The sequence below is a fragment of the Sprattus sprattus genome (genome assembly GCF_963457725.1).
Source record: "Sprattus sprattus genome assembly, chromosome: 8".
Classification (NCBI taxonomy): Eukaryota; Metazoa; Chordata; class Actinopteri; order Clupeiformes; family Clupeidae; genus Sprattus; species Sprattus sprattus.
Window position 1 is genome coordinate 5,809,252 of NC_137927.1, and position 24,318 is coordinate 5,833,569.

The following is a 24,318-nucleotide window of genomic DNA, read 5'->3' on the forward strand; positions in this document are numbered from 1 at the left end:
ACCGTCAGGAATCTCCCTCCCTCCTCCTTTGTGACGTGTTGACTATCTGACATCAGCCTGGGTGGCTGGACTGTGCGCTGATTCAGCACATACTTAGTTAGGGAGGTGGACAAATAGAGACAACAGACATAGACAGAGACCTCTAGGAAAAGAAAGAGAAACAGACAGATTACAGACAGATAAAGACAGAGAAGAAAAGAGAGAGGGAGAGAAATGAGGAGAGGGGGTGAGAGAAAGGTAGAGAGAGGGGGGGTGAAAGAGAGAGAGAGGGGGGGGGTGAAAGAGAGGTAGAGAGAGGGGTGGTGAGTGAGAGGTAGAGAGAGGGGGGTGAGTGAGAGGTAGATAGAGGGGGGTGAAAGAGAGGTAGAGAGAGGGGTGGTGAAAGAGAGGGGGTGAGAGGGAGGGGGTGAGAGAGAGGTAGATAGAGGGGGTGAGAGAAAGAGGTCGTTTACATGGAGCCTAGTTTGTCAATCTGATACGGATAGCTACTACAGATAGCCCTATCATACATACGAACACTCTCTATCCGCACCTTGTTTCCGCAACGATCGCAGTCCGGGGTAGAAAGTGAGTAGATTTGAATCGGTACGGGGGCTGGTGTTCGTCTGCACGGTTTCACGCAACCTGATGACGTCACTGCCCCACGTGATCAATTCGTGATCTCCAACCACTATTTATATCCCTTGTTCTCCCTCAAAATCTCACTCGTGGTAGGCCTCGTATTCACTCTCATTAACCCAGCCTACTGATTTTTAATTAGCCTCCTATCTTGATCTAATTCTTATTATTCAGACGTAACATAACTTTCATGACCACAAATATAAATTGGCCAGCGATTTAATTGCTTTTTTATTCATAAATGTATGTAAAATGGCCGAAGCAAAGGCTCATGGGAAATGGGATGACAGACATGTCATGTTGTACTGTTCCAAACTCTTTATTATCAATAGAAAATATAATTCATTTTCGCATATCCTTTAGTCTGACCACTGATTTTATTAACCACCATAATGTAATGTTGCTAATTGGAGCTTGAATGTCTTGTGTAATGTGTTTATCCATTTGCTGCTTCCTTTACCTTGTGCTTTTGAGTCTCTTCTTCTAGGTTTTTCACGTTTTTTCAGTTGTGTAAATAAAGCGCTAAAGCGCCACCCACAGGCGTCGGGTATGTACTACAGTCGGTTCACCACAATCTGCTGCCTCCGTGTTTACGCAAATCTCTCGTTGCCAGCCTCCGTATTTACGAAATTAAAAGATTCAATTGGTGTGAAAAGTAAATCCGATTCGGAGGCCCTAGACTTCGTGTGCATAGCACCAAAGGTAGATAGAGGGGGGTGAAAGAGAGGTAGAGAGAGGGGGGGTAAAGAGAGGTAGATAAGGGGGGTGAGAGAGGGGGGGTTAGAGACAGGTAGAGAGAGGGGGAGGGTGAGAGAGGGGGGGTTAGAGACAGGTAGAGAGAGAGGGAGGGTGAGAGAGGGGGGGGTGAGAGACGGATAGAGAGAGGGGGGGGGATGAGAGACGGGTGAGAGACAGGTAGAGAGAGAGAGGGAGGGTGAGAGAGGGGGGGAGAGAGAGGTAAAGAGATGGGGGTAGGGAAGTGCAGTCTTACCTCCGGCATCAACTAGCCAGCGACGGCGGTCTCCACGCGTGTCCATCTCACTCAACACGGCAACCAGCTCACCCTTGGTAAGGGTCAGGTCAAGGTCGCGTGTGCCCACCACTGGACCGCTCAGCTGGTAGATCTTTTCTCGGCCGTGCCGATCCCTCAGGAGCTTCAGCCGCTTCTGAGCCGGACTGCTGAGAGGCTGAGTGCGTGCACACACACACACACACACACACACACACACACACACACACACACACACACACACACACACAGAAATGCAATCAGCATAGGTTGACCAAATTGGCATAACTTACACCTGAAAGGCATTCTTGCAAAGTAGGAACTTTCACAGTGTGATGACTGTGCTCCATAACTTGATGATGATGATTAATTCCTTCTCGTTGTACTAGCCACCAGAGCAACCAGAGCCTTTCGTATCATATCTACTTCATCTGAGAAGAAGATGACTAGTCTCAACTCTGGATGGATGGACTTGGACTTGGGCACCAAGCAGCATTCTCTTGTTGGCACAATCTGGCTTCTAAATTCATCTCTAAGTTCTATGCAGTCCAGCCATGTTGACTTGTTTTGGATTTAGCCCTGACAGTCCAGTAGCTGTTTGTGCGTATGCCTATCCAGATGACAAGCTAATCTACTCTGATCACATCAAACACTGCACTGCACCAGCCTCTCCTAGCAATGCCAATCCACAGCTTTCATCATGTTCACTGTGGTCTGGTGTGGAAAGTCTCCGTCTGTTTCTGTTTTGTTTTTCTCTTCCAGTTGCTAATGGGCAGAGAACAAAACCAGATAGAAAGTGACTTCAACAAACAAGTTTAACGTCTGAACCCAGAACAGCCCATCTCTGCAGAAAGTGATTTATAAGTGAGGAGACAGTGAGAGATGTGTGGACGACTGTGATGCTATTTAGCTGTAGTCAGAGGCAGTGGACCGTGAAGCATTCCCCTACCAATGATCAGGGCAATGAATGGCTACCCTTGAGCGAGGTCACAGATTATCCTCTTGTTGCTATGTTGTGGTGGTACCTATTCACAACACACACACACACATGCTTTTAAAAATGACTGCCGAAGCTGTCTGAGCACCGCTCCATCAGCAGTTTGAAGCCAATTTCTCCAAACAGCCCCACATTCAGACATAATATGTTTTGCCTGGCTGAGGGAATGGGTCCAAACCCCATGATGGCAGAGACAGATAACTCGAGGTGAAGTCCCATTAGAAAGCTATAATATTCCCTGCCACCACATCCCTTGGAGCCAAGACAACACAAGTCTGATGAATATATGTGTGTGTGTGTGTGTGTGTGTGTGTGTGTGTGTGTGTGAATTTTCTCTGCCCATGGAAATATTCCCAGTAAAAAACAAGTCCCCACCCAGTAGCAGATAATAGTCTCTTGTGTGAGTGTGAGTGGTTATGTATGTGTGTATGTGTGTGTGTGCGCGTGTGGGTGGGTGAATGAAAGTGTGTGTGTGTGTGTGTTTGTGTGGGTGAATGCATATGTGTGTGTGTGTGTGTGTGTGTGTATATATGTGTTTGTGTGGGTGAATGTATGTGTGTGTGTGTGTGTTTGTGTGTGTGGACAGACCTGTACAATGGGACTATTGAGCTCGTCCTGAACGCTCTGACACAGATTCTCCAGACTCTGCCCCGCCTCCAGAACTGAGTGCTCAGCCCACTTCCAGAACTCTCCTGAGTCCATCGAGCTGTGAGGGAGCTAGAGAGAGAGAGAGAGAGAGAGACAGAGAGCAAGATAAAGAGAGAGAGATAGAGAGAGAGAAATAGAGAGAGCGAGAGAGAGAGAGAGAGAGAGAGAGAGAGAGAGAGAGAGAGCGAGAGAGACAGAGAGCAAGAGAAAGAAAAGAGAGAGAGATAGAGAGAGAGAAATAGAGAGAGCGAGAGAGAGAGAGAGTCACATATATTTAAAGAATATATATATAAGAACCCTCCCCAGTACTCCACTGTCCATGTATATTTCCTAAGTTAGTGGATGATGTGTCACCGTCAGCATCATGTCTGGAAAGAGTTTACCCCCCTTCCTCCAAGTCTTCTGAGCACAGGTCCTACTTTGCTGACCATTTCTAAAAAGGCATTGCCGTTCTTCCTCCAGCACCTCCCTGATTTCCAAGCCCTGGTCCTGCTGTGTGAAGCTGTTGAGCTGCTCAATGTCTGTGTGTGTACACTTGTCTGCATGTGTGTGTGTATGTGTGTCTGTGTGTGTGTACCTGCTGTGTGAAGCTGTTGACCAGCTCAATGTCTGTGTGTGTACACTTGTCTGCATGTGTGTGTGTGTGTACCTGCTGTGTGAAGCTGATGACCAGCAGCAACAGCTGTGTGTGTGTGTGTGTATGTGTATGTGTATGTGTGTGTGTGTGTGTGTGTGTGTGTGCATGTGCCTTTGTGTGTGTTTACCTGCTGTGTGTGTCTGTGTGTGTCTGTGTGTGTGTCTGTGTGTGTGTCTGTGTGTGTGTGTCTGTGTGTGTGTGTGTCTGTGTGTGTGTGTGTCTGTGTGTGTGTGTGTCTGTGTGTGTGTGCGTGTGTGTGTGAGTGCATGTGCGTGCGTATGTGTGTACCTGCTGTGTGAAGCCTTTGAGCTACTCCATGTCTGCGTGTGTGTGTGTGTGTGTGTGTGTGTGTATGTGTGTGTGTATGTGTACCTGCTGTGTGAAGCTGTTAGCGAGCTGCTCCATGTCCGTGGCCAGGTCCCCGAGCAGGCAGGAGAGGTTGCCCAGCGCGGCCATCAGCAGCTGCGTGGAGCGGGCGTTGAACTGGGGCAGCTCGGCCAGCAGCAGGGCGTGGATGGTGCGGTAGGTGTTGGCCACCGCCTGCTCCTCGTAGCTCAGCGAGCTCTTCTCCTCCAGCAGCTCGTAGTCCAGCAGCTTGTCCCTCCGCTTGCGGATCAGGTTCCGTGGCCCGTCCAGCAGCTCACGTAAGGAGCAGAGAGGCTTGAAGACCAGCGACACCAGGCGCCGCTCCTGAACGACAGAGAGAGCGTGAGCGACAGTGGCTCACCGACAGCGTTCTCTCTAAGAACACTTCAGCTGAACTCTCATACTGAGATTCGTAGAAATTGAATATGTAGAATTCGTAGAATTGGAAGTCTATGATGTGACTAACACATCAACATGTCAACAAAGGTACCATGACTGTGAACACTCTATGATGGTGGGCACTCTATGATGGTGAACACACTATGATGGTGAACACTCTATGACGGTGAACACTCTATGATGGTGGGCACTCTATGATGGTGGGAACTCTATGATGGCGAACACTCTATGATGGTGAACACACTATGATGGTGAACACTCTATGATGGCGAACACTCTATGATGGCGAACACTCTATGATGGCGAACACTCTATGATGGTGAACACTCTATGACGGTGAACACTCTATGAGAGTGAACACTCTATGATGGTGAACACTCTATGATGGTGGGAACTCTATGATGGTGGGAACTCTATGATGGTGGGAACTTTATGATGGTGGGAACTCTATGATGGTGAACACTCTATGATGGTGAACACTCTATGATGGTGAACACTCTATGATGGTGAACACTCTATGATGGTGAACACTCTATGATGGTGGGAACTTTATGATGGTGGGAACTCTATGATGGTGAACACTCTATGACGGTAAACACTCTATGACGGTAAACACTCTATGATGGTGAACACTCTATGATGGTGAACACTCTATGATGGCGAACACTCTATGACGGTAAACACTCTATGATGGTGAACACTCTATGACAGTGAACACTCTATGATGGTGAACACTCTATGATGGTGGGAACTTTATGATGGTGGGAACTGATGGTGGGAACTTTATGATGGTGGGAACTCTATGATGGTGGGAACTCTATGATGGTGAACACTCTATGATGGTGAACACTCTATGATGGTGAACACTCTATGATGGTGGGAACTTTATGATGGTGGGAACTCTATGATGGTGGGAACTGATGGTGGGAACTTTATGATGGTGGGAACTCTATGATGGTGGGAACTCTATGATGGTGAACACTCTATGATGGTGAACACTCTATGATGGTGAACACTCTATGATGGTGGGAACTTTATGATGGTGGGAACTCTATGATGGTGGGAACTTTATGATGGTGGGAACTTTATGATGGTGGGAACTCTATGATGGTGGGAACTCTATGATGGTGGGAACTTTATGATGGTGGGAACTCTATGATGGTGAACACTCTATGATGGTGAACACTCTATGATGGTGAACACTCTATGATGGTGAACACTCTATGATGGTGAACACTCTATGATGGTGAACACTCTATGACGGTAAACACTCTATGATGGTGAACACTCTATGATGGTGAACACTCTATGATGGTGAACACTCTATGACGGTAAACACTCTATGACGGTGAGCACCGAATGACAGAGGGCTCATGTGACTCAGCGATGCGGCACGTGTGTGTGGTTTGGACAGCACTGGTCCACTGATGGTGTGTTTGGTGTATTGTAGCGGAGTGAATGCGTGTGAAGCGGATCCGTGGCAGACTCACAAACTCAGGGTAGATCCACTGCCGTAGGGCCACAGCGATCTCACGGGAGAACAGCGCCCCCTTGTCCGCCTCCATTTCCAAGTCATGGTCCTCAGGACGACAGCTCTGCAACCTCTAGACACACACACACACACACACACAAACACAAGTGAGGAACGGCAGTGTACATCAACACACACACACACACACACACACACACACACACACACACACACACACACACACACAAGTGAGGAACGGCAGTCTACATCAACACACACACACACACACACACACACACACACAATATGTTTGGACACTGCATTCGCTGTTTGAAATGGCCCAAATTTCTGCATTGGAGAATATGAGGGTAAACTCCCTTTCACAAGGATTTGAATATGAAATGCATCTGGAGACTTAAATAATAATTTTAACATTAACCATTTTTGCACATTTTCCAACATTCATTCCTCTCGTGCATCTTGCATGGAAAACCCTGGACCCCTGTTGTGTGGAGCAGGGGATTACAGAGTTGATCTACTAGTCCTCGTCTGAAACTTTGCCTTCTACTCTTAAAAGCAAAAAAAGAGGATTAAGCAAGTAAGTCCGCTATATCCTCTTACATTGGACTTAAAAGGGCAGCCATGCTCCCCGTGTATGGGTTCAAACATTCACTCAATTCTATTCTACTCCGTTCAGAAAAGTTACAAAGCACACAATGAGGAACATCTCAGACACGTATTGTATAGTTGTGAAGAACACAAAGACAACATCTGCATCGAAATCAAAGCAGCCATCTGAACAGTGAGATCAAATCATGGACGCACCCAGAGCTGCGGTCCTACTGGTCTCACAGCGTAGTTATGATGGCTGCACACACTGCTGCTCTCTCTATGCACACAAATAACTTGCAGTGACCCAATCTCACCTGTAGGTGGCTCAGGTATGCCTCCATGTTCTCATGCAGCTCACAAACACCTTTCTCGATAACGAAGAAGAATGCTACCAGTTGGTCAAACTCCTCATCCTTGGCCTAAAGCACACACACACACACGACAACAATAACAACACCACGATCACTCTTTGATTGTACATTTCATTAAGCAAACAATGATTGGTACTGAGATAGGATCAGCTGTATCATTATAAAGTGGTGCACACTGTAATGACACCCTGTGGTGCATTTAAAAGGTAATTTAGCTGGCTGGGATCCAGCTGAACAGGTGGTAAAAGCTGGCACACTCACATGTTCTGAGCTACCATCTGACGGCTCTGTCTGTTTTCAGTAGGACTCTGACCCTTGCCTCCTCAGTGATTTCACACCTCATTGTTTCCTTTGTACCAAGCAGATTCTTAAATAATCAGCAAATGCGGTTTTAAACTACAGAAACCGTTCAATGTGTTAGATACTAGGTCGCAAGCTAAAGATGTCCTCAAACTCGGTTTGTTATAGCTCAAACTGGACAGTCTCGATTGTCCATATATTGGCCAGTGTGCGGGTGTGCGTGTGTGTGTGTGTGTGTCTGCGTGTGTGCGTGTCTGTCTGTGTGTGTTTGTGTGTGTGTGTGTGTGTGTGAGAGAAACAGTGTTCTGAGAGCTTACTAAGGTGTGGAGCTGCTTTAGACCTGACAGTGGCTCCTGAGATCTGATTGGCTGAGAGACCTATATTGGCCCTAGTAAACGAAGGAGGAGTGTTCCTTCACCACGGTAACCATTCTAGAGTTTAATAATTAACGAATGGCAGAGTCCTCTGAGGAGTCAATGCCAACAAGGCCTCAGGTGGACGGGGAAGCAGGCACACAGGCACACGGCGGGTACCTGTGGCACCATGCCCGTCTCGTGCTTGAGGAACTGGCTGAGGCGTGCCGTCTTCTTGGCGATGCTGTGGCCACTCAGGCGGTTGATTTTGTCCCGGATGGTAAGGGTTTCTGTCCGCTTGTACTTATCAGCTGGGAAACAGTCAGGTCAGAGAAGAGTCAGGCACACACACAGACGACAGGAAAGTCACCATGCCACACATGCAAACTCATCTACCTTAAGATGGCATTAACATTTGACTTGAAATCTGCTTTACAACACTAACATTACTATGTCATAAATATATTTCATGTTGATGTCATGCCGATGTCATACCCCCTCGTTAGGCATCATAACAGTTGGTGTCATATGATTTGACCATGTGACATCTATTACAATATTTTCCAAATCAATTACATTCAGTTCTACGCATTAAGGGAAGTAGAAGCTACTTAAAATTAGACAGTCATCACACTGTGCAAACCTCCCTATTGAGGCTGATAAATTAGTGCACCTCGAAAAAAGGTCAACAGTACCATCTACCCCACAGCAGTACCATCTACCCCACAGCAGTACCATCTACCCCACAGCAGTACCATCTACCCCACAGCAGTACCATCTACCCCACAGCAGTACCATCTACTCCTTACTGCCCCCACAGCAGTACCATCTACTCCTTACTGCCCCACTGCAGTACCATCTACTCTTTAATGCCCCACTGCAGTACCATCTACTCTTTAATGCCCCACTGCAGTACCATCTACTCCTTACTGCCCCTCAGCAGTACCATCTACTCCTTACTGCCCCTCTGCAGTACCATCTACTCCTTACTGCCCCACAGCAGTACCATCTACTCTATAATGCCCCACAGCAGTACCATCTACTCCTTACTGCCCCACTGCAGTACCATCTACTCTTTAATGCCCCACAGCAGTACCATCTACTCCTTACTGCCCCACTGCAGTACCATCTACTCCTTACTGCCCCTCAGCAGTAACATCTACTCCTTACTGCCCCCACAGCAGTAACATCTACTCCTTACTGCCCCCACAGCAGTAACATCTACTCCTTACTGCCCCCACAGCAGTACCATCTCTCTATTACTGCCCCCACAGCAGTAACATCTACTCCTTACTGCCCCCACAGCAGTACCATCTACTCATTACTGCCCCACAGCAGTACCATCTACTCATTACTGCCCCACAGCAGTAACATCTACTCCTTACTGCCCCCACAGCAGTACCATCTCTCTATTACTGCCCCCACAGCAGTAACATCTACTCCTTACTGCCCCCACAGCAGTACCATCTACTCATTACTGCCCCACAGCAGTACCATCTACTCATTACTGCCCCACAGCAGTAACATCTACTCCTTACTGCCCCCACAGCAGTACCATCTCTCTATTACTGCCCCCACAGCAGTACCATCTCTCTATTACTGCCCCCACAGCAGTAACATCTACTCCTTACTGCCCCCACAGCAGTACCATCTCTCTATTACTGCCCCCACAGCAGTACCATCTCTCTATTACTGCCCCCACAGCAGTACCATCTCTCTATTACTGCCCCCACAGCAGTAACATCTCTCTATTACTGCCCCACAGAAGTACCATCTCTCTATTACTGCCCCACAGCAGTAACATCTCTCTATTACTGCCCCACAGAAGTACCATCTCTCTATTACTGCCCCACAGAAGTACCATCTCTCTATTACTGCCCCACAGCAGTACCATCTCTCTATTACTGCCCCCACAGCAGTAACATCTCTCTATTACTGCCCCACATAAGTACCATCTCTCTATTACTGCCCCACAGAAGTACCATCTCTCTATTACTGCCCCACAGAAGTACCATCTCTCTATTACTGCCCCACAGCAGTACCATCTCTCTATTACTGCCCCCACAGCAGTAACATCTCTCTATTACTGCCCCACAGAAGTACCATCTCTCTATTACTGCCCCACAGCAGTAACATCTCTCTATTACTGCCCCCACAGCAGTAACATCTCTCTATTACTGCCCCCACAGCAGTAACATCTCTCTATTACTGCCCCCACAGAAGTACCATCTCTCTATTAAAGTCCCCTCAGACACTACAGTAGACTCACACACTTCCCGGAAGCGCTTGTACTCGTTGATGCGGCAGTTGAGCTGCACAGCGGTGTGTGCGGCCTGGGTGAGCGTGGCATAGGCCGGGTGCGCGGGGTCCGTGTGCTTCTGGATGGTCTGCAGCAGGAGCGGGTACCGGGCGATCCGCTGGACTGGCATCACCAGGAAGAACGTCAGGTTGGATGCGTTGATCTCCGGTCTAAGGAAGCATAAGAGGTGAGGGGGTGAAGGTCAGGAATGAAAAAAAGCCTATCGTTGAGTGATGGGGTGATGTGAGACAACACAGAGAGACACACAGGTCTGTGGTGAAGTCAGTTCTGACAGAGAGACACACAGGTCTGTGGTGAAGTCAGTTCTGACAGAGAGACACACAGGTCTGTGGTGAAGTCAGTTCTGACAGAGAGACACAGAGGTCTGTGGTGAAGTCAGTTCTGACAGAGAGACACAGAGGTCTGTGGTGAAGTCAGTTCTGATAGAGAGACACACAGGTCTGTGATGAAGTCAGTTCTGACAGAGAGACACAGAGGTCTGTGGTGAAGTCAGTTCTGACACCCAGGACTGTGTAACTCTGTACTGTCCTTCCTCCCTTCCTCCCTCTCCCTCTCTCTCTCTCTGTCCTCTTGCTTCCACTAAGCTGAGGGGAAAACAGGCCTGACTAGCTGTTTCTGCTGCTAGAGGTTAAATGTGTTTGTGTGTGTGTGTGTGTGTGTGTGTGTGTGTGTGTGTGTGTGTGTGTGTGTGTGTGTGTGTGTGTGTGTTTCATGATTCACCCGCAGAAACGCTTTCATGTGACATTTCACTTAGCTGTGTTTCCCCTGGCTGGTAAGCCCCACAGCCTGCTGGGCAGCAGATGAAGGTGAGATTACAGGAGAGAGGGAGGGATACAGTAGCGATGAGAGAGGAGGGGAACTGGGTCAGTGATGAGGTTCCCCTCAGGCTGCGCCTCCTTCTCTACTGCATGTCCGCTCCAGACATTCCTCTCATGTTGAGGAAGGGTGTGTGTGTGATTGAAATCTGCGAGCCACCCCAACTGCATGCACATCCACACACACACACACACACACACACACACACACACACCACACACACACACACACACACACACACACACACACACACACACACACACACACACACACACAGGCATGTTTTGTGTTCGCCCCTATAGAGATATAATCAGTTGTTCAGGGATGAATGTGCTGACCCACTGACTATTGAAGCGTCGTTGACTAGTATACGTAACTGCTACACAGACGTAGTGAGACACACAGCCTGAACACATGAGGAATGTCAAATAATAGCCCAATAGTCCAATCGTAGTGTATGTGTGTGTCCAAAACACACACACACACACACACACACACACACAACTCTTGGCATATCAAAAACATACACGGTTGCTTGATAGTGCCTTGAGAACCCAGGTCTATTTCTGAATTTTAGGCACGGACATGGATAAGTACTCTGCTAATGTCCACACTGCGTCCGCAGGGCAGAATTTCCACCCTTGGTGTAGCCTCGGGGTTGCAAGGGGGAGTTTTCTTAGAGGGAGAGGGTGTTGAGAGGGGGAGTGTTCAGAGACCATTGAGATGGGGAGTGTTGTGAGAGTGTTGTAAGAGTGTTGTGAGAGTGTTGAGGGGGAGTGTTGTGAGGGGGAGTGATGTTGTTGTGAGAGTGTTGTGAGAGTGTTGAGGGGGAGTGTTGTGAGGGGGAGTGATGTTGTTGTGAGAGTGTTGTGAGAGTGTTTAGAGGGGGAGTGTTGTGAGAGTGTTGTGAGAGTGTTGTGAGAGTGTTTAGAGGGGAAGTGTTGTGAGAGTGTTGTGAGAGTGTTGAGAGGGGGAGTGTTGTGAGGATGAGTGTGGTGAGAGTGTTGTTTTGGCGGTGTTAAGGAGCAGAGCGTCTACACTGATGACTTTGAGAGGGGGAGTGTTGTGAGGATGAGTGTGGTGGGAGTGCTGTTAGGATGAGTGTGGTGAGAGTGTTGTTCGGCGGTGTTAAGGAGGAGAGCGTCTACGCTGATGACTTTGAGAGGGGGAGTGTTGTGAGGATGAGTGTGGTGGGAGTGTTGTGAGGATGAGTGTGGTGGGAGTGCTGTTAGGATGAGTGTGGTGAGAGTGCTGTTCGGCGGTGTTAAGGAGGAGAGCGTCTACGCTGATGACTTTGAGAGGGGGAGTGTTGTGAGGATGAGTGCGGTGAGAGTGTTGTGAGGATGAGTGTGGTGAGAGTGTTGTTTGGCGGTGTTGAGGAGCAGGGACACCTACGCTGAGGACTTGACCACTTTGACCATCTCTGCCCACTGCTCCTCCCTCTGCTTGTAGCTGTTCTCCAGTGTTGTGATGTTGTTGTAGTTGGCCAGGTACTCCTTATAAGCCATTTCTATGTCCCGCGACATGCTCAGGAATGAGTCACCTGCAACACACACACACACACACACACCACACACACCACACACCACACACCACACACCACACACACACACAGACACACAGACACATCGACACACCAGAACAGTTGTTATTGTTGGAAGAAGTCTTCTTAACCCAACACTACCCTAGCTTTTACTTTGTTACACCAGTTATACCTTCAATTGGTTCCTTTAATGTGCGCAAGTCTTAAAACACCAGCCACAGGGGTGTGAACTGTACGTGAACCAGGACCAGTGATGGCTTCAGTCAACACAAGCCTGTCCTTACCGCTCAGTATCTCAACCATAGCGGGAGACTTTGTAGAAAATTAAACACGCACTGAAAATCACATCTCAGAACCTGACAAACTGGCTGGGCAAAGTCAGGTTGACACACACACACACACACACATAAGTATTTTTAGCTGTCAGTATGGCTGAGGTATTAAATACCACTCATGATGACAATGCAGACTTACATTCCATAAATGATGTGTTGTGACAGGATTCTCTCACCAGTATACCAGAAGAACACTGTTGCATATCTCCGGGGTATGATTTTACAGAATTCCAGTTTACATAAATTAATTTAACAGATGTGCACCACTGGTTTTTACACGCCACAAAGAAGGGCATCGCACAAAGTTATTTTGATTACTAGCGCAGATTCATTTGGACATTTCATAACATCCTCGAAGACCAAAACACCTTTGAGGGCAGACCATTGCATGTGTGAGAGTGTGTCTACTGACAAAGGCAGGAGTTTCATGGTCATTGTTTTGAGGAAGGTGTTCTGCCACTTCCTTCTTTAAAATTCACCCTGCATCTTGCTGGCGCATGTACTCTAATCCCTACACAGTTTGGCACCATAACATTGACCAATCAGTTACTAGAATGTGTTACCAAATATGGAACACATTTCATGAAATGCAAACAAATCGGGTGGGGTGGGCGTGACTAATTGTTTTACAGTGTGCAGCCGGATTAATATCACTTGGTGGACAAATGGCCACAATTTCTTTCAGAAAACTATGCATCTCTGATTTATACATATTTTTCTGAAAACTATGCATCTCTGATATATATATTTTCACATAGTTTTTTTAAAAATAGCACAGCACCCATGGCCAAGCCCCACGCCTAGCAAAAATAAAGTCTGGAGTCAGTAGTGTTAGCTAGTATAATCACTTTTGAAGATAAATTCAACAAACATTTTACCCAGTTTCTGGTGTATTTAATCTCAGATTGTAATATATAGTCCCTTCTATAACACACACCACACTAATGGCTGCCTGCAGAACAAGAAAAACACCTGTTGGACCGGTAAGCAGTGAAAGCTCGAGTCCCGCAACGTTCTCCTTCCACATGAAGTGCAGAACTGGGGGATGCATGAGTTCTCCACAGGGCAGGCATTAGCTCTTCTAACAGCCAAAGACATGAATCCAGTACTCAAAACATATCTCACAAGTCCTGTGAGAAGCACACAGGCAGGACATTCATTCATTTGCTTTAGTAGTTTTACATAGTAAAAGTATACATAACAAGTAACTATTTTTGTATTACAAGTTTCTTTAGAAATTCATTTGAATATGCACATGAGATTCACACTTATTGAATATGTCCTGATTGCATAGGCAGAAACACCATACCCCTGGCAGGTACTACTAAGCCAGGCAGTTTTCAGGTTAGAGGCCAGTCTAAAAGCCACATTGCCATCTCCTATTAGCAGTAGGATGATTGGATGGACATTGGGCCTATGTAGTTGTCATTCATATGAATGGTGTTTCTGCCTATGGACATATTCAATAAGTGTGGAGCTCATGTGCATATTCAAATTAATTTCAAAAGAAACTTGTAATACAAAAAATGTTACTTTTCATGGGTACTTTCATTGTGTAAAGTTTCTTTTTGATAAGAGTAAAGGAAAAAATTACATTCTTGAGGTTACTTTTTACCATGCATTATTAGCACACATCTCAGATTGATGAGAATTAAACATATTTCCTCAACTAGGATTTCTAAAGACTTTTAATATGTTGCTTTGACACCTCATAGAAATGATCTATGCTGAAAAAAAATATTTTACAATTAGTCTGTCGTAAAACGCTTTTTTTGCCTGGACTAATAGGCTATCAGGAACAGAATGCCGTGTGTGTTAAAATAACACCCAGTGTTCCACTCACTCTTGTCATTGCACCCATCGGCAGGAAAGGCAAGCTCTGCCCCCACGGCCCACCACAATAAGTTGGACACGCCCACCAGTAAATGACCCTTGCAGTCCCATTAATTTATGCGCACCTATTGTACTCGTGCCCCAAGCTACTCCACAGCTGAGTAGGAAGTGCAGTGGACAAGTGGACAAGTGCCCCCACACAAGTGCCCCAGTATGCTCACTCGCTCTTGATCGACTCCTTGGTGATCAGAGGAGGCTGTGGAGTACACCATCTCCATACTCAGGTAGACGCACAAGTGATTAACTCAAAGCAGAGCTAGAGCTTATTTGACAAATTATAATTTCTTCTTTTTATTTAATCAAATGTAGGTATATGGGCCATTCTACCGAATTCGTGTAATATGCAGTCCCTCAACAATAAAAACTATTTACAAAACAATTAGGTATTTAGGCATAGATATTTAATTAGAAAATGTTATGGTCTATATAAACCCAATGCATTACATGAGATAGTGATAAGCTAAATATATACAAAATCATCATTTATAGGGTACTTTCTATTGGGAAGTAGCTGTCCCCAACCCTGACATCTAAATTTCAATGCCTTTAAATAACACTTTTCAATTTTTTAAGATTTTTTTCAATGATTTAATTTCAAAGATCTTTATGATTGGGTTGAAACAGAACTTGGAATATTTAGATTAATTGTGGGTTTAATTTTTAAATCAATTTACTATACTCAAAAAATCATGTCCCTAGTTTTCATGTCACTACCGAAACACAAGAGTTTTAGTCCATTGGCTGAGCCTGTGTTTTAGCCACGACTCTGCATTTTTGACCATGCAGTGACACTGCATCTCTGTCCCTCATGGTTGAATGGTAAGTAGCTAAATCCCATAGTTTTTATATAAATGTGTTCCAAAGTCTGAAAATCGACGTGTAACCTTAAGAATTGTCACTGCCGAAACGCATGTTTTCTTCAATTAAATAAACCTTTTGGGGTTTCATGGAAAATCTTCTGTTTGTATGTGTGTTCACCTCTTCAAAGATGTGTTTGAAAGCCGTGTGCTTGCTAGAATTCTTTATTTATGCTTAAAGTTAGCTAGAATTGTCACTACCGAAACAGTCACTACCGAAACATATGGTAGTGACCAGATGATTTGGGTAGTGACAAAATTAAATGGTAAGTAGTTCAATCCCATAATTTTTAAATAAATGTGTTGTGTGGACTAAAGGGCGGCCCAGAGCACCTTTTGGATGATTTTGGGAGAGAAATGAACATCCATCCAACAGTGCAGTCACTACCGAAACATTGCAGTCACTACCGAAACAGATAAATTGAACTTGAAAATTTGGTAAAAAATTAATTTCTATGGATTTCATTGTGAAAACCTTCAAGAAATATTTGTAAAAATACACTTCAAAGAAGGGAAGAAAACACAATCTGAACAGGTCAATAATAATACTTTTTTACTAAAGTAAATGTTATGTTTCGGTAGTGACAATTTTTGGAAGAGGAAAAACATTCCGACACATTCTGAAAATACAATATAAAACATGACTGTTCTTTTACTAGATATGTGTACTTTAGATATGGTACAATATACATACGGACAAAGTTTTGGGAATAAACCATAAAAAAATTCAAAATATATCCGACATGACTTTGCATCAATTCGGTAGAATGGCCCATATATGTGCACGCTCACTGGACAGCAGCACAAATTAAACCCCACAGAGAGTTATAACAGTAATACTGTAAGTGGAGATCTACTCCAAAGAGGGTAATAACACTAAACAGTACTTACTGTAGGTGGAGAGCTATGACTATGTTTTCTTATCGTATTATTGTTATCTTATCATTATTATCTAATGCAGATCCCTAACTTTGCTGTGTTCTGTGGTTCTAAGAGAGATCCCTCTGGTGTGCTGTGTTCTGTGGTTCTAAGAGAGATCCCTCTGGTGTGCTGTGTTCTGTGGTTCTAAGAGAGATCCCTCAGGTTTGCTGTGTTCTGTGGTTCTAAGAGAGATCCCTCAGGTTTGCTGTGTTCTGTGGTTCTAAGAGAGATCCCTCAGGTTTGCTGTGTTCTGTGGTTCTAAGAGAGATCCCTCAGGTTTGCTGTGTTCTGTGGTTCTAAGAGAGATCCCTCTGGTGTGCTGTGTGTGGCGTTACTCACAGAGGAACTGGAGGAACTCCGGGTCGCTGGGATGCATCTGGGTTTGTTCCAGCAGACTGAGCAGACGGGCCGACACATCCATCACCTCGTCAATGTGCTGGAACATTCCATCCAGGTTGGGCAGGGGAGGCTGTGGCAAGATAACAATCATTCATGCATCCATCCAGAAAATGTATCATGAGGACTACACGCACAGGAGTCTTCTGCAGGTTGCTCCTGATGTGTGTGTGTGTGTGTGTGGGGGGGAGGAGCTTGTTGTGAAAAGGTGAATTCCTCCCTTTCCACGCAAAATGGAGTTCCACTCATGTTTCCCTACAAGAGCAGGAGTGACTTGGACTCCCCCCACTACAATAGTTGGGTCCAATCGGCTTGATTGGCCCAATGAGGCCCAGGGTGCCTTATTTCTAGCAATGGAGAAGCATTGGATAAGTGCATCGTGAACTATTGGAGAGGCATGAAAAAAAAAAACTCTAACCTCCTCTGAGGTGTAGTGGAAAATGGTATTTAGATGTGTGAACACTGTGTGCCTAGTTTTGGTGTTCAAGTGGTTGCCTAGAATGATGCCTAGTGTTTGTGATAGATAAATAGATATCTATTTTTATAAGAAAGCCACCATCTCCTGCCCCATGTGTCTTTCCCATCTTCAACACCAACTCCAGTCAGCCTACATCCCAAAACGAGGGCTGACCGCCTGTAACGAGGGGGCGTGTACCTGTAACTTATCCAGGTTGGACCTGATGTTCAGGCTGCAGAGCTGAAGGTGCTTCAGGAAAGTTCTCTCTGTGTGGATGAGCTCTTCAATGGCCATCCCCTGCCTCTGAGCTGCTCGCTCACGCGCCTCATCCTGCTCCGCCGCTAAACGCTCCTTCTTTTCCTCAGACATCTAGGCACGCATGCATGCAGACACACACACACGCACGCAGACACACACGCACGCAGACACACACACACGGACCCCCACACGGACCCCCACACGGACCCACACACGGACCCACACACGGACCCACACACGGACCCACACACACACACACAAACACACACACACACACACACACACACAGCCACACACACACACACACACACACACACACACACACAAAAGAATGACCAGTTGTTATGTCTTGGCTAATGTCATGCAGTCATGATGAAATAAGTACATCTACTACACTGAATGGGAAATTATAAGATGCTTGATTTTATACTGTAAAGCAACATTATGTCTTTACTGTTTTTAAAGTTTGTTTTTGTTGTTGACTACGTGTTGTTCACACATTTGTCACTGCCTGCGTTATGCCCAGTAAATGTTAGAAACAGACACAATTCATTTTAATTTTCTGTGTGCGGTTTTGTGGTCTTATGAACCATGGGAGATAAACCCACCTGTGGTTCCCACTGGCCTCCTGGCCTGTTCATTATGCAGTGAATCAACTTAGTGTTTATCTGACAAATGTGCTGCTTTAGCAAGGCAAAGCTGACCCCTTTTTTTAAAAAACTTCAAACCTTTAAGCATTCGACAGTTTCTCATCTCCTCAGTAAATCTTTACTATCCCTGACTTAAAATTCTAAACCTGATTGTTCAAATCCTTGATTGTGATTGGCTAAAAGCCGTTGTAAAATCCAGCATTACCTTACAATTTGACCTGATTACATTCCATATTACTGCGCAGCGAATGGCAAGGCATTCATATAGCGCATTTCATACCCAGTGTTCCATCTGGCTGTTGCGTTGCTTCAAGGGTTGCGTGGCAACGATTTATTTAGGAACTATAATTTTTAGTGGCGGAAGAATGACGGTTTATCATTAAACTATTGTTTCTTAAATTGAATTGTCTTTATTTATGAAACCATATCAAATATGTGTAGTAACAGGTTTAGAAAAGCAATAAGCCCCGCGAGTCCGTGCTTTGCGCTGATTTTAGAACAGGTAAGGGGGTTTAACGGCACTCCGCTTCGCGTCGTGCCTAACAACTCCCTTACCTGTTCTAAAATCAGCGCAAAGCACGGCCTCTTGGGGCTTATTGCTTAACAGTGCCCCTTTACCACTCTTAACTTGCGTTTGCATGTTAGTGCAAGACTAGATGCTGAGAGGACATAAGTAGGGAGAAATATAGGCACCTCCTGCTCCTCCTTGGTGGACTCATCATCCTCCTCCTCTCCTGCCACCTCCTCAGGGGGAGGACTCTCCTCTGCCCCTCCCACCCCCTTCATCTCCTCCTCCTCTTCCTCAGGGCTCTGCTCCTCTCTGCTTCAGCTCCTGAAGGAGGGAGGTGTCTGCATACAGGAGCTGGGGGAGACAAGAGAACACAAAGAGAGAGACAAAGAGACAGATAGAGAAAGGAGAGAATGGTAAAGAGAGAGCGAGAGAGAGAAAGAGAGAAAGGATTAGAGAGAGTATGAGAGACAGCGAGACCGACCTGACTTTTAAGTCAAAAGGAAATCCAAACAATATAAGTTCACAACATACTAAATGCCAAACAAAAACAAACAAACAAACAAACAAACAAACAAACAAACAAACAGGGGGGCAATGTGGCAGAAGCAGCAGCCCCTACCATATACGGGCTAGAACGCCCACAGGGACGAATCTGACCAGCTGCCATTTCCTGATCACACTCCCCACCTCTTCTTTCCATCTCAATCCCTGTCCAAACCTTCACTGTCCTATCAAAAAGGCCAAAAAAACATCTTAAAAAAAGATTAATTCAGCTCAGAGCGGGCCTTGATCACAGGCCCTAGTACCAACACAGGCCCTAGTGCCAACACGGGCCCAGCACTGAGCTCCTGACCCGACATGACTCCACCCCAGCCCACCCCACAAACACAGCCTCATGTGCTCAGACCATCCAGCGCTCAACAACCTGTTGATCTGCTACTGATGATCTGGCAGAAAAGCAAAACAACCTCACATGGCACACACACACACACACACACACACACACACACACACACACACACACACACACACACACACACACACACACACACACACACACACACACACACACACACACCTAGTGCTGACTAAGAGTCAGAAATGTGATGAAAGTTATAATTAGATAAGAGCACGGGTCATCATCACAGAGACGCTATTATAGGCTAGCCGTGTCTGCAGTGACTCAGAGGCACAGAGGCGCTTCAGCTGCATCAGGCTCCAGCACAGTGAGAAAAGCCATCATGTGCAGTGATCAGCACAGTGAGAAAAGCCATCATGTGCAGTGATCAGCACAGAGAGAAAAGCCATCATGTGCAGTGATCAGCACAGAGGGAAAAGCCATCATGTGCAGTGATCAGCACAGAGAGAAAAGCCATCATGTCCAGTGATCAGCACAGAGAGAAAAGCCATCATGTGCAGTGATCAGCACAGCGAGAAAAGCCATCATGTGCAGTGATCAGCACAGTGAGAAAAGCCATCATGTGCAGTGATCAGCACAGTGACAAAAGCCATCATGTGCAGTGATCAGCACACAGAGAAAAGCCATCATGTGCAGTGATCAGCACAGTGAGAAAAGCCATCATGTGCAGTGATCAGCACAGTGAGAAAAGCCATCATGTGCAGTGATCAGCACAGTGAGAAAAGCCATCATGTGCAGTGATCAGCACACAGAGAAAAGCCATCATGTGCAGTGATCAGCACAGTGAGAAAAGCCATCATGTGCAGTGATCAGCACACAGAGAAAAGCCATCATGTGCAGTGATCAGCACACAGAGAAAAGCCATCATGTGCAGTGATCAGCACACAGAGAAAAGCAATCATGTGCAGTGATCAGCACACAGAGAAAAGCCATCATGTGCAGTGATCAGCACACAGAGAAAAGTCATCATGTGCAGTGATCAGCACACAGAGAAAAGCCATCATGTGCAGTGATCAGCACAGTGAGAAAAGCCATCATGTGCAGTGATCAGCACACAGAGAAAAGCCATCATGTGCAGTGATCAGCACAGAGAGAAAAGCCATCATGTGCAGTGATCAGCACACAGAGAAAAGCCATCATGTGCAGTGATCAGCACAGAGAGAAAAGCCATCATGTCCAGTGATCAGCACACAGAGAAAAGCCATCATGTCCAGTGATCAGCACAGAGAGAAAAGCCATCATGTCCAGTGATCAGCACACAGAGAAAAGTTACCAAATCTAGTGATCAGGCAGGAGTTAGAGCCACCATCAGGTGATTTCACTGTCAGTCTCTCAGTCATCATCCGTCACATACAAACAGCTTGCAAACTAAAATGCTCTACATCAGCAGGTTTCTAACACGCATGCATACACCGCAAACACACACACACACACACACACAGACACACACACACACTGCTGCAGTGCAGGGTAACCACATCCTGAGTCTTGGCAAGCTTTACTGCTGACACCAGTTAGCAGCAAAAGCAATAGTAGAAAAGATCAATTTAAACGCATCGTTACCTTTGAAAGCTCTTCTGAAGGGATGGAGAGACGGAGAGACAGAGAGAGAGAGGGGGAGAATGATGCAGAGAGAGAGAGGGAGACAGAGACAGTGTCTGAGAGGGAGAAATAGAGAGAGAAGCCTGTTGTGTTGTCCCGTGCTGCTCTGCATGTGTTTACGGAAAAGCTGAGAATCAGCTGGAGCCAGAACACAAACACACACACACACACTCTAACTTTCTCCTCTGGATGTGGCAGAGGATCTTCTCATGTGGCATGGGTGTGTGAGCGTGCGTGCGTGTGTGTGTGTGTGTTTGCGTGAAGGGGAGGGGAGGGTGTGTGTGTGTGAGTGTGTGTGTGTGTGGTTGTGGTGGGGGGGCGGGATTGGGGGGAGGGGATAAGCCCTCTCCTCTGAATAGGCTGATTGACTGCAGCAGGCAGGAGGGAGGAAGTGACGCCCACTGGATAACAGTTGATTGGCTGGTGGCAGATCAGGAGCAGACGCTGGGAGAGTGGTAAGCACCCATGCCACACACACACACACACACACACACACAGACACACACACACAGACACACACACACACACACACACACACACACACACACACACACACACACACACACACACACACACACACACACACACTTAGATTTAGAGGAAAGGAGAGCCTGAGAAGAGGATCGTGCTGGGAAAAACAATGGGGTGAATGTGTGAAAAAAAATGAGGCTCGATTGAGCAGGATAGAGAGAGTGAGACTGTGTGTGTGTATCTGAGAATGTGTGTGCGTACGTGTGCGCATGCGTTTGTGTGTGTGGAGGGAGAGGAAGGGAAAACAAAAGAGCTGGAAATGTTTCCTAACTTTCCCTGAATGTTTATTGGTCATCTGAAGGTCCCCGAGGTGCCAAAGCCTTCTTCCGCTACTGCCCGTCACACACACTAGAGCTCTCGCATTACACACACACACACACACCCACACACAAACACACACACACACACACACACACACACACACACTTAGACACTTTCTAACGCACACACAAACTTAGCGCTCTCTCACACACACACTGGTGTTAGGAAGCTTCACATGGAGAGTGCAAGTGGCTAACACAGCCACACACCCTCCACCTGAGATGTGCTGAGGGTTATTGACCCAGTAAACAGAGGCGGACAAAGCCAGAGCAGAAAGCATCTGAAGCACTGCGCCTAAACCCAAATATGTGAACAATGTGTTTCTAGGAAATCAGCACACCTTAAATCAAATCAGTCAACGCTGAGGAACAGGAGCAGATGATGATTAAATCAGATAAAGCAGCTGACTGATTAGCAGACAGAAAAACACAGCCATGACAACATCTGGTCCCACAGTCAGCCCACTTGTCTGCCTGGCCAACCAGTTGTCAAGTCTGGGTCAGCTTTGAGATAACTTCAGAGAATACAGCTTGAATGTACTTCCACTAAGCCCCATGCCAGCTGACTCACTGGGGCACATATGCTCCTAATCTGACAGAACCTGACCAGACCAGACCCTGGCCATACCCGTGCCAGATGTGCTCCAGAGAATTGTGAGTGGCAGCAAGTTAAACCGTCCTGCGGTAGAGCTGTTGTGTGATGTCAAAGGGCCTGAAACAAAGAGAGCACCGCCCACCCCAGACACACACACACACACACGCCATCTTTCTGGAACAGGAAAGATCCCAACCCGACCCCCACCATCACAATGTAGGTCCCGACTGGAGGATGTTGTGTAACTTCAGGAACAATTGAGTAGGAACGCGGAGTGCTTTTGATACAACGGTACTAAACGAAAGAAGGCAAGCGATGAAAGCAAATTACAATGACCAATGAGGACATTTGTCAAGAAAAGCTCAGAATCAAATTCATTCAACAGATGTTGCAAATATAATAATGTGCCGAATGAACTTATATTATATATTAACTTAATTGCATTGTTTCCCGCAAACCTAAGAGCCCGTATTGCCCCAAAACACCTACAGTTAACGGTTTATTACCTAATAAGAGGGAAATATACTGAAAATCTGAGATTTACCATGCAAAGATGAGTAAATGCTAGGCAGAACATGGATAGGCCTGCAAGTATAATATCAACATCAACTGTGCTGAACGTGAATACCTAAACACAATGTTTGGTTTGGAACATTTCACCACTGTTACGGCAAGTTTCTTGGCTATTTATGTCCAGTGTGACAACGCCACAATCTATAGCCGGTTGGACTTCGGTACCGTTATACACATACATATTAAGGCTACATGCTAAGTTAGCACTCTGTCTGTCAGTACTATATCATTAGCGACAGGTGGCCAGACGGACAATCTAACAGTTAATTGCATTTCACCGTGGTTGTAATAATTAAGGTGGTAGCGACGTCATACAAACGGTAGATCATAGAGAGCACAACACTGCAAGTGATTATTTACACTACCAACATTAGCTGGGGCTAACTCACGTGGGCAGAGCTTCAGGCGTCGCAATGCATACTGTGTACAGCCAACTGTTGCTCTTGTAAACACAACGGTGATCTCACAAGGACATGTCCTCAACCCTGAAGAGGAAAACTCTTTTACTTTAATCCTTTGCTTGCTTGTTGCCCACATCAAGCCAATAACGTAAGTCAACAGACAATAGCTTGTCAGAATCAGTTGTCTAGTAGGTCAGCCGTCCATGCCACAGTAGTGCATTCAGATCGCAGTCAGTCTGATCACCGCATTAGGCTCATTGGTTGTTGTGATGACAGCGGGAGCTTTCGTTATGGTTAGCTACGATACCTGGCACCTGTCACACGCGCTTTTGCAGAACCGGTTGTTCCATCAGCTGATCGTATGGCACCTGTGTCACACATTCCACGCATAGCGCTAAAGGAATAGCACACCTTCCATTCTTACTGTTTACAGGCAACCGCAAGCAGCAGGCCAGCCGAGCCGAACTAGTCCAATAATGATTGTCTTACAGAACGGAATGCGATCCATCTAGATGGCTATAAATAGCCTATACAGTCAAGGCTGTGATACATAAGATGACGACAGAAGCAGATAAACTTAGCTGTCATTGGTAATAGGCTAAGCTACCGGCAAACTCAAGATTGCATAATTACCGCGTT

General features: G+C 46.2%; 1 protein-coding gene across 2 annotated transcripts in view; it reads right to left on the minus strand.

The window, feature by feature from the left end:
• The window catches only part of arhgef37 (Rho guanine nucleotide exchange factor (GEF) 37), a 28,596-nt gene extending 4,507 nt beyond the window's left edge, over window positions 1-24,089 (minus strand). Inside the window, exons 1-12 of one of the 2 annotated variants that reach the window (XM_080843086.1) lie at window positions 23,668-24,089; window positions 18,921-19,089; window positions 17,518-17,688; window positions 16,806-16,935; window positions 12,313-12,460; window positions 10,051-10,250; window positions 7,962-8,092; window positions 7,072-7,176; window positions 6,165-6,278; window positions 4,282-4,599; window positions 3,213-3,341; window positions 1,610-1,805 (exon numbers count right to left, since the gene is read on the minus strand). In XM_080843086.1, the coding sequence (XP_080699212.1) occupies window positions 1,610-1,805; window positions 3,213-3,341; window positions 4,282-4,599; window positions 6,165-6,278; window positions 7,072-7,176; window positions 7,962-8,092; window positions 10,051-10,250; window positions 12,313-12,460; window positions 16,806-16,935; window positions 17,518-17,688; window positions 18,921-19,013 (1,735 nt within the window). In that variant the 5' untranslated portion in view covers window positions 19,014-19,089; window positions 23,668-24,089. Of the gene's footprint in view, window positions 1-1,609; window positions 1,806-3,212; window positions 3,342-4,281; window positions 4,600-6,164; window positions 6,279-7,071; window positions 7,177-7,961; window positions 8,093-10,050; window positions 10,251-12,312; window positions 12,461-16,805; window positions 16,936-17,517; window positions 17,689-18,920; window positions 19,090-21,220; window positions 21,264-23,667 lie in introns of those variants that run through there. The other variant, XM_080843087.1, reaches the window with a different exon arrangement.
• Between the last annotated feature and the right edge of the window lie 229 nt (window positions 24,090-24,318).